Consider the following 11,358-nt stretch of genomic DNA (forward strand, 5'->3'; position numbering starts at 1 on the left):
ATATCTGTGGAATGTGTAATGTTACCGTTAAAAAATGTTGTATTTGCCCAGTTACAAAATACCATTGGGGATAAGTATTTGGGAGACATCTGTAGTCCTGTCAGTTATCGATAATTGAATACATGTTAACATCGTACTGTGAATTAAATGCATTTAGTAAGAAGAAGAGCAGATGTAAACAAAAGCACGTTTTGATATTAGTCGAGCTCTGGGAAGGAGTTATTCTTTTCTTCTAAGAAAAAATCCACACATATATTAATTTACTATACAAAGAATATGGGTGCTTTAGCGGAAGTAAGTTTTCTTTTCATATGTGCTACAAAAGAACGTCGTTTAATCAAGGTTTCCCTATAATAGGTTGCTGGTGACGAAAACAACGGAGAGGGTTCACGTACATTTGTGTTCCAGGATGAAGGCCATACCTTGGGCAATGCCTTAAAGACAATTATTAGTCGTTATCCCGATGTTGATTTCTGTGGCTATACAATACCCCATCCCACCGAGAATAAGTTACACTTTCGCATCCAATCTTCACAGGGTAGAGCCATTGACATACTGAAACGTGGCCTAGAAGATTTGGAAAAGATCTGTGATCATACCATCGATACATTTGAAAAAGAAGTTAAACAATTTAAAGTACCAGTTACGTAAATACTTTAGTATGTCTTTTTACAAAATTTATTTCATAAATAAATTAGTTTTATAAATTTAAATTAAGCTAAACAACGGAACGTGTCCTTTTGGGGTCCTGATTTGGTTTCCGCAAGTGGTGATAGTTTGGCAGCACTTTACGTAGGAAATCTATTTGCAATGTTTGGTACTGTAATGAAGAGAAGAAAGGACATTTTATTATAGGTAAATTAATTTCACCGACTAATTATAATTAAATTGATTTAGTGGTTCTACTCGAATAGCTTTTCTGGGAATTGATGGCCTAAAGATCAAAAATAAACTTGCGTAGAAAATAAAATGAAAACAAGTCCACAATTTTGAATGAAGCTATAAAATGTCCTCTTACCGCATATTTATCAATAGCTTCTCGTTGCTGGCAGTCGCGTCCATAGATAACAGTGCTCTCTGGTAATACTTGTTTACATTTCAAACTGACAGCGGCGCCTACAACACAACCATTGGTCACTACCACCTCAGGTCCCACATAACATTTGCATTCGAAGACATTTTTGTCGCCAATTTTCTGTGCTTCCACAATGCAGCCCACTTCGAAAACATTATTGGAGCCAACAACCAAAGGTGGGCAGGGTTCTAGGTTACCCTCTTCCTTTTGACGTTTTTGTTCCTCGGTCAGACGATAAGCAATCGTGGCATATTCTTCAACAATACAATTTTCACCCAATATTATTGGTCCAGCCTCAGCCAAAATGGACGCACTGGGATGTATGACACATCCTTGTGATATGGTGATGTCACCTCGCAAAGTGCTGTCTTCGCAGACAATGGATTTGTTCATTATTTTGACACTAGGGGGAAATGAGGTTGTTTATTCACATAATTTATGTTTTTAGGCTATCCTTACTCATTACTCTCCGCTGGAGGCATATTGCTGGTACTCTTTTTATTATATTTTGTGAAATTGCAAATTTTTCCGAAAATTATTTGTTTTGTTTAGTGATGGCCATGTAACGATAATTGGAAACGATAATCTTGTCGTAAGTGTGTTATCGAAAAGAGCTCACTCACTACGATTTAATGCAACTCTTGAGAGAGAGGTAGTAGTTCTTAACGGCCGACTGTCGTTGAAATTCCTTTAAAAATTAAGAAAAATGTGAAAATATTTATTAAAAATTTGAATAAAAGTGAATGATTAATATATTTAGTGCAATAAACTCTTGAAATATTTGTAAAAAACTTATAATTTGTGCTCTGCTTGGTGTTGCTTGTTCTCTCTTTGGATATGGCATCAATTGCTGTGCTTTCCCGCCATTTTCGTTCTCTTCCTGTTGTCAAAATGATAAATACATGTTGGCAGCTTAATAAAAAAGCGAAAGGTAAAAGTTTGTTAAGTCATGGCTATGTACGGATGAATAATGGTCAAATAGATGGAAAAGGTATAAAATTATGAATTCCACAGCATTGTAAGTTGTTTTGTAAACTCTTGTTGTGTTATTGTAATAGTTATAGTGCGAAACCAACATACATCTTAATGGAACATCAAGTGTTGTTGCGTGGCCCCACCACTTTTTAAGAATGGGCTGATGGTAATCTCTGATGAGATACTAAGACGAATTGTTTCTATTTGCTAGCAATTTGCGTTTTTTATACCCGACTATAGAGGAGTAGATGGAATTGGAAAGCAAAAATATTGTTCAGCAAAATTTTCCAGCTAAAGTAACTTAAAGGACAAGAGGTATGTACATTGCCCCAACCATTGCCATAGTTTTGACACCAAACACCATCAAGTTCTACTAAGGAGGGATTACCTGAACTTCTATTAAGGTCTTTCACCTATGTTCCCTCTGTGGATCATAAAATAAAACAAATTTAAGGGCTTTAGGGATTTTACTTCGACATTTTTTTATCTTCCCCAAAAGGCCTTTTGGTCCTCTATGAAGATATATTTAAGACTTCAATCAGAAGAACTCTTCATGTGGAAGATGTTTCAGTTGTTTCTATTTGAAGTCATTTTTTCTGGAATTAGAAAATCTTTTGGCATCCTATAGGAGGACTTCTTTTAATTTTTGTAATCTTCTCTTAAAACGAATTTAATCAGGACTAGTCAATCCTCTATAAATATACAGGTTGTTACCCTATTAGAAGAAACGACATTGCTTTCGAAAAGTAGAAAATCTCCCGGGTGCTTGCACACATCCATACCTACCTTGTAAATAACATTTCAATTAAAAATTCTATTAAAAAGTTATAAGCTCACCTCCTTGGGCCATATAAAACCTTAAGCTTCTTTTGCAAACTGTCAAATGTGTAATAATATATCCAGCTGCAGGCGATTAAATTTTGAAAGATTTGCTTTAGCTGTCTTTAACACAATTTGCCAAAGATTATTTAATCACAATACACCGCGTGTCATACAACTCCAACCCTAGACCCTGTTAATAGGAAAAAATGAAGGAAATGATTTTCATTTTCACAATAAGGATATGCCCTTATTTGTATTTGTCTACTTAACATATTCTGAAAAGGAAAATTACTTTTTTTGTTCTTTTCTTTTTAGACAGACATTTTATTTGCATGCGGGTGGTTTAAGGACCTTGCAAGCGTTGTTGCTTGTGGCTGCTGTTGGTTCGTTCGTTATGCTGTCGTCTATTTCAATTTATAGCAGTGGAAAAAAAAATAAACACAACAACCACAAAATACCACTTGAGAAAAATGTTAATTTTCCTAGAGGATGAAAAAAAGAGAGGAATCAAATCACCAATGTTGTAACAACAACGAGTACGGTGTCGTCAATGTATTAAATCTGCTAACAAAGGAAAATAAATTGAAGTACGACGATGGCATTAATCCAAGGAGAACAAATAAATTGCATGAATAGATGGAATACATTTTGTTTTCTAAAGGTTATGATTGCCGTTCAAGGAAAAAGCATTGCTACAGGTAAGCTTTTAAAAGTTTCTTTTTATAGAGCCTTAAAAACATATTTTCCCTTCTCTTTTAAAGATCCAATGGGAATTCTTGTAGATTAAGAAGATCTAATTAGAGAGTGTGCAAGGATCTTCCTAACGAGAATCAATGTGACAAGATCATCATAAAAAATCATTTTTGTGAGGCATATTCAAATTTTAAGAGCCATGCCACCACATAGGTGGCTAAATTTAGTAGGTAATACATATTGGATTTTTTGTACAGCTTTACTGAACATATATTTTCCTTACAGACATCTCGACTACTTGCAAAACTTTGCCATGAAAACTGCAGCTGGGAGAAGATATTGTCTCAATAACCTTTCCACTAACAAAACGTGTACACACCTCCACTATGAGTCAGCCAACCAACTACCCACCAAGTATACACATATAAAATACTGCATCAAGTAAATGACAGGATTATCGAATGGAAAATGGAACTGGTAGAATGGAAAGAAATGCTCCATAATCTTGTAGTATTGAGGAAGGTTTAATGCACAGATTTCAGTCCAGATTAAAAAAGAGTGGGAGCTGCTTGTTGTCTGGAGTTTATGTAATCAAAAAACAACAAAAACAACAATAACAACAATGAATGCAAGCAATTTCATTGAAAGTCTTGTAGTGCGTTGTGTCTGCTGCAGATGATGATGATATTTTTTTTGTTGCTGTGGGTAAGTATGTGTGCTGAAATTCTATTTTGTTTTGGGGAAAAGTTTTTAAATATTTTCTGTATTTCAAAAGGGAAACTTTATACGGAACTTCGTAGACATGAAAGAGGATGAACAATGAAGGGATTAAGAGTATTTAAGGAAGTTTAAAGACAGAACTTAGTTTAGCTAAAAGTCATTTTGTATGAATGAAGAAGACTAAAAGGGCTTTTACTTTTGCAGAAGAAAAGGTCAACAACGAACGAATTTATTTGGCAAAATAAGAGAAGATTTCAAAGTAATGGGCTAATATTCAAAACAAATTTAGAAGAGCGGTATCCTTGCTCAAATAACAATACTGCTTCTAAGAAGGAAACTCTCATTGTACAGAAATTTTCATCTAAAACAACAGGCCTTAAAGAGGGGAAGATTTCAATTCTACCAAAACTACTTACATTTGTCAATCTAATAATTCCAGAACATAGAAGTTCGTTTCTGTCCATTCTCCCACTCTTTCGACATGTTTGATTCCAGAATGCTATCGGTATCAACTGGTCACAAGCTTAGAATTCTCGCAAGGTTGATAGTTGTTTCATCAAAGTAATTTCAGGAGTATCGAGAAGCTCTGTGAACATTTAAATTTTTTGATGCTATTTTAATTTTTTTATTTTCAGCAATGAACAAAATGGTAGAATAATGTGAAAAAGCTGCTGCACAGCAAAAAACCTAATAATAAGGTCTTCAAGCTATATATTTCTGCCGAAACTCCAATAAGATTGTCCGGATTTACAAAGGTATTTAAAGACTTATAAAAAAATTATATGAATGTTACCTTTTTACTTTTCGAAGTTCCAATAGCTTGGATGTACATCCTTCTAATATCATAAAACTTGACTACTGAAAGCGAATCTAATTTATATAATCAGTACATCAGGCATTCTTTTAAGGAATCCTTTTATCACAGATTGAAAGGACTACAATATATGTTCTTCTTGAAAACGTTTTCATCTGACTTATCAAAGGAGATCTTCCAAAATTGCTAGGGTATTCAAAAACTCATAAAAAGCACGAAGACCCAATGACATTACAACCACGCCCCATAGCTCCCACAATTTACAAGCCCTAATACCATTTTTCGACATCCTTAAGAGGAATTTTTCCTATGGAATACTTTATGAAAATGATCCTCATTTTAATTATGAGTACACCCGAAGGGGCATTTTTTAAGAAATGCAGAGCTGAACAATGACCTCTTTTATTACAGATTTTAAGATCTGCAATACATATTCATTTAGCCAAAGTTTTCAAATGTGTTTTCCACAGACACATCAAAATTTCTAGGGTATCTAAAAGCCTATAAGAAAAAGCACTAAAGCCTAATGGCATTACAACCACTAATTACCACTCCCCACACCTCCCACAATTTACAAGACCTAATAGCATCTATCGACATCCTTGTTACAACTTCAATTACAGCTCCATAATACCTCAAGATTAACATAACTCAACAACTTAACAAGCTGTCCAACTATGGAAAAAAAGTTTATATTAATATGCGGCATACGCCATCCTTCTGCTGCGCTAATTACCTATTCAGGATTCACTATTCCTCTCCACGATAGCATTTGGTTAATTGCTTCATAAAGATTCAACAAAGTAAATGAAGAAAGAAAAATAAAACACAACAATATTAGAAATTATTGCCAAAAACAAAATCTCATTAAAGAGCCCAGCTGTCATGAACCCTAGACCCTTAGACATCAGCAGTGACCCTATGCAATTAAATTCATGAAATTCATTCAGATTATATTCTCTACAACAACATCGACGAGACAAAATATGCATTGAGAACATTAACCCAACATTGATTACACTGGGCAGGGGTGAATGGGGGTTGGGGTGAAATAACTTCCTTTAGTCGTTGTCTCCTTTAATGGGCCTTGAAAAAAAATGAAACAAAACCAATAATGATTCATCATCCACCCCATCAACAAGCAATATCGGCTACCGTTGAATTCTAAGCAACAGCCGCAGATAGAAAATACATCGGCAATAACAACTTCATGAAAAATGTATAGCAGTAATAATAATTATTCGAAATAAGTTAAGTGAAACGAAGGCAAGAAAAGTTCGAACCAAGCGATTGCTCCTTAAAGGGAATCTTTTTCCTAGTACTGCTGTCTGTATATAAAGACATTTTGTTTGGAACATTTAACAACAAATATTTAAACCCCGGGGGGAATTGAATTATAGACGGTGCTCAAATGAAATAAAATAAAACACACGTCTCATATACGAGGGAGGAATAGATGAATGCAGATGAGGATTTTTTGCGACTCCATCAAGAGTTGATTTGAAAAAGATTTTAGGACTAAAGTTGAGGTACCTAACATAAGGACAACTATGTAAAAAATACCTCTTAGGTCCTCTAAATAATAGAAGTCCGCAGGGCCCTCAAGAGCTCAATAAATGTGTATTTTTTTTAAATATTTTTTTTAAGGACCAACAGACGTAGATTTTTAAAAATATTTTTTTCAAGGACCATTGACCCAATAAGCTTGGATTTTTAAAAATATTTTTTTCAACGACCATTGACCCAATAAGCTTGGATTTTTAAAAATATTTTTTTCTAGGACCATTGACCCAATAAACGTGGATTTTTAAAAATATTTTTTCCAAGAACCATTGACCCAATAAACGTGGATTTTTAAAAATATTTTTTCAAGGACCAACAGCCCATTAAACGTGGATTTTTTAAAATATTTTTTTAGGACCAACAGCTCATTAAACGTGGATTTTTAAAAATATTTTTTTTCAAGGACCATTGACCCAATAAACGTGGATTTTTAAAAAATATTTTTTTCAAGGACCATTGACCCAATAAACGTGGATTTTTAAAAAATATTTTTTTCAAGGACCATTGACCCAATAAACGTGGATTTTTAAAAAAATATTTTTTTCAAGGACCATTGACCCAATAAACGTGGATTTTTAAAAAATATTTTTTTCAAGGACCATTGACCCAATAAACGTGGATTTAAAAAAAAAAATTTTCAAGGACCATTGACCCAATAAACGTGGATTTAAAAAAAAAAAATTTTTCAAGGACCAATGGCTCTATAAACGTGGATTTTTAAAAATATTTTTTTCAAGGATCAACAGCCCATTAAACGCGGATTTTTAAAAATATTTTTTCAAGGATCAATGGGCCTATAAACGTGGATTTTTAAAAATATTTTTTTCAAGGACCATTGGCCCAATAAATGTGGATTTTTTAAAACATTTTTTTCAATGACCATTGACCCAATAAACGTGGATTTTTAAAAATATTTTTTTCAAGGACCAATGACCCAATAAACGTGGATTTTTAAAAATATTTTTTTCAAGGACCATTGATCGAATAAACGTGGATTTTTAAAAATATTTTTTTTTCAAGGACCATTGACCAAATAAACTTGGATTTTTAAAAATATTTTTTTCAAGGACCAATGGCCCTATAAACCTGGATTTTAAAAAATATTTTTTTCAAGGACCATTGGCCCTATAAACCTGGATTTCTAAAAATATTTTTTTCAAGGACCATTGACCCAATAAACGTGGATTTTTAAAAATATTTTTTTCAAGGACCAATGCCCCTATAAACGTGGATTTTTAAAAATATTTTTTCATGGACCATTGACCCAATAAACGTGGATTTTTAAAAATGTTTTTTCAAGGACCATTGACCCAATAAACGTAGATTTTTAAAAATATTTTTTTCAAGGACCATTGACCCAATAAACATGGATTTTTTAAAATATTTTTTTCAAGGACCATTGACCCAATAAACATAGATTTTTAAAAATATTTTTTTCAAGGACCATTGACCCAATAAACGTGGATTTTTAAAAATATTTTTTTCAAGTACAATTGAGCCAATAAACGTGGATTTTTAAAAATATTTTTTTCAAGGACAATTGAGCCAATAAATGTGGATTTTTTAAAATATTTTTCAAGGACAATTGACCCAATACATGTGGATTTTTTAAAATATTTTTTTCAAGGACCATTGACTCAATAAACGTGGATTTTGAAAAATGTTTTTTTCAAGGACCAACAGCCCATTAAACGTGGATTTTTAAAAATATTTTTTCCAAGGCCCAACAGCCCATTAAACGTGGATTTTTAAAAATATTTTTTCCAAGGCCCAACAGCCCATTAAACGTGGATTTTTAAAAATATTTTTTCCAAGGCCCAACAGCCCATTAAACGTGGATTTTTAAAAATATTTTTTCCAAGGCCCAACAGCCCATTAAACGTGGATTTTTAAAAATATTTTTTCCAAGGCCCAACAGCCCATTAAACGTGGATTTTTAAAAATATTTTTTCCAAGGCCCAACAGCCCATTAAACGTGGATTTTTAAAAATATTTTTCCAAGGCCCAACAGCCCATTAAACGTGGATTTTTAAAAATATTTTTTCCAAGGCCCAACAGCCCATTAAACGTGGATTTTTAAAAATATTTTTTCCAAGGCCCAACAGCCCATTAAACGTGGATTTTTAAAATATTTTTTCCAAGGCCCAACAGCCCATTAAACGTGGATTTTTAAAAATATTTTTTCCAAGGCCCAACAGCCCATTAAACGTGGATTTTTAAAAATATTTTTTCCAAGGCCCAACAGCCCATTAAACGTGGATTTTTAAAAATATTTTTCCAAGGCCCAACAGCCCATTAAACGTGATTTTTAAAAATATTTTTTCCAAGGCCCAACAGCCCATTAAACGTGGATTTTTAAAAATATTTTTTCCAAGGCCCAACAGCCCATTAAACGTGGATTTTTAAAAATATTTTTTCCAAGGCCCAACAGCCCATTAAACGTGGATTTTTAAAAATATTTTTTCCAAGGCCCAACAGCCCATTAAACGTGGATTTTTAAAAATATTTTTTCCAAGGCCCAACAGCCCATTAAACGTGGATTTTTAAAAATATTTTTTCCAAGGCCCAACAGCCCATTAAACGTGGATTTTTAAAAATATTTTTTCCAAGGCCCAACAGCCCATTAAACGTGGATTTTTAAAAATATTTTTTCCAATGCCCAACAGCCCATTAAACGTGGATTTTTAAAACATATTTTTTCCAAGGCCCAACAGCCCATTAAACGTGGATTTTTAAAAATATTTTTTCCAAGGCCCAACAGCCCATTAAACGTGGATTTTTAAAAATATTTTTTCCAAGGCCCAACAGCCCATTAAACGTGGATTTTTAAAAATATTTTTTCCAAGGCCCAACAGCCCATTAAACGTGGATTTTTAAAAATATTTTTTCCAAGGCCCAACAGCCCATTAAACGTGGATTTTTAAAAATATTTTTTCCAAGGCCCAACAGCCCATTAAACGTGGATTTTTAAAAATATTTTTTCCATGGCCCAACAGCCCATTAAACGTGGATTTTTAAAAATATTTTTTCCAAGGCCCAACAGCCCATTAAACGTGGATTTTTAAAAATATTTTTTCCAAGGCCCAACAGCCCATTAAACGTGGATTTTTAAAAATATTTTTTCCAAGGCCCAACAGCCCATTAAACGTGGATTTTTAAAAAATATTTTTTCCAAGGCCCAACAGCCCATTAAACGTGGATTTTTAAAAATATTTTTTCCAAGGCCCAACAGCCCATTAAACGTGGATTTTTAAAAATATTTTTTCCAAGGCCCAACAGCCCATTAAACGTGGATTTTTAAAAATATTTTTCCAAGGCCCAACAGCCCATTAAACGTGGATTTTTAAAAATATTTTTTTTTTTCAAGGACCATTGACCAAATAAACTTGGATTTTTAAAAATATTTTTTTCAAGGACCAATGGCCCTATAAACGTGGATTTTAAAAAATATTGTTTTCAAGGACCAATGGCCCTATAAACCTGGATTTTAAAAAATATTTTTTTCAAGGACCAATGGCCCTATAAACCTGGATTTCTAAAAATATTTTTTTCAAGAACCATTGACCCAATAAACGTGGATTTTTAAAAATATTTTTTCCAAGGCCCAACAGCCCATTAAACGTGGATTTTTAAAAATATTTTTTCCAAGGCCCAACAGCCCATTAAACGTGGATTTTTAAAAAATATTTTTTCCAAGGCCCAACAGCCCATTAAACGTGGATTTTTAAAAATATTTTTTCCAAGGCCCAACAGCCCATTAAACGTGGATTTTTAAAAATATTTTTTCCAAGGCCCAACAGCCCATTAAACGTGGATTTTTAAAAATATTTTTTCCAAGGCCCAACAGCCCATTAAACGTGGATTTTTAAAAAATATTTTTTTGCCAAGGCCCAACAGCCCATTAAACGTGGATTTTTAAAAATATTTTTTCCAAGGCCCAACAGCCCATTAAACGTGGATTTTTAAAAATATTTTTTCCAAGGCCCAACAGCCCATTAAACGTGGATTTTTAAAAATATTTTTTCCAAGGCCCAACAGCCCATTAAACGTGGATTTTTAAAAAATATTTTTTCCAAGGCCCAACAGCCCATTAAACGTGGATTTTTAAAAATATTTTTTCCAAGGCCCAACAGCCCATTAAACGTGGATTTTTAAAATATTTTTTCCAAGGCCCAACAGCCCATTAAACGTGGATTTTTAAAAAATATTTTTTCCAAGGCCCAACAGCCCATTAAACGTGGATTTTTAAAAATATTTTTTCCAAGGCCCAACAGCTCATTAAACGTGGATTTTTAAAAATATTTTTTCCAAGGCCCAACAGCCCATTAAACGTGGATTTTTAAAAAATATTTTTTCCAAGGCCCAACAGCCCAATAAATGTGGATTTTTTAAAATATTTTTTTCAAGGACCATTGACCCAATAAACGTGGATTTTTCAAAAATATTTTTTTCAAGGACCATTGATCGAAAAAACGTGGATTTTTCAAAAATATTTTTTTCAAGGACCATTGATCGAAAAAAGTGAATTTTTCAAAAATATTTTTTTCAAGGACCATTGACCCAATAAGCTTGGATTTTTAAAATTATTTTTTTTTTCAAGAACCAACAGCCCATTAAACGTGGATTTTTAAAAATATTTTTTCAAGGACCGACTGCCCATTAAATGAAAATGAATTTTGAAAATATTTTTCTTATC

At 33.0% G+C, this 11,358-nt stretch overlaps 2 protein-coding genes across 2 annotated transcripts; one reads left to right on the forward strand and one right to left on the reverse strand.

Moving 5' to 3' along the window:
* The first annotated feature begins 139 nt into the window (after positions 1–139).
* Positions 140–726, forward strand: LOC101898600 (probable DNA-directed RNA polymerases I and III subunit RPAC2). Its single transcript, XM_005181538.4, has 2 exons — positions 140–294; positions 358–726. The coding sequence occupies exons 1-2, from the start codon at positions 277–279 to the stop codon at positions 649–651; spliced, it is 312 nt and encodes a 103-aa protein (XP_005181595.1). The 5' UTR covers positions 140–276; the 3' UTR covers positions 652–726.
* LOC101898426 (dynactin subunit 6) lies at positions 631–1,666 on the reverse strand. Its single transcript, XM_005181537.4, has 3 exons — positions 1,535–1,666; positions 1,019–1,478; positions 631–820 (listed from the first exon to the last, which is right to left on the reverse strand). Exons 1-3 carry the CDS (start codon positions 1,555–1,557, stop codon positions 719–721), a joined length of 585 nt encoding a protein of 194 aa, XP_005181594.2. The 5' UTR covers positions 1,558–1,666; the 3' UTR covers positions 631–718.
* Between the last annotated feature and the right edge of the window lie 9,692 nt (positions 1,667–11,358).

The sequence above is a fragment of the Musca domestica genome, unplaced genomic scaffold (assembly GCF_030504385.1).
Source record: "Musca domestica strain aabys unplaced genomic scaffold, Musca_domestica.polishedcontigs.V.1.1 32, whole genome shotgun sequence".
Taxonomy (NCBI): Eukaryota; Metazoa; Arthropoda; class Insecta; order Diptera; family Muscidae; genus Musca; species Musca domestica.

Bases quoted from the DNA above. Each gene is read 5' to 3' on its own strand.
- LOC101898426 (XM_005181537.4), bottom strand. From the start codon at position 1,557: ATGCCTCCAGCGGAGAGTAATGA. The intron at 1,479-1,534 runs GTAAGGATAGCC...ATTTCCCCCTAG, and splicing joins CCTCCAGCGGAGAGTAATGA to TGTCAAAATAATGAACAAAT. The intron at 821-1,018 runs GTAAGAGGACAT...TCTTCATTACAG, and splicing joins AAGCTATTGATAAATATGCG to TACCAAACATTGCAAATAGA.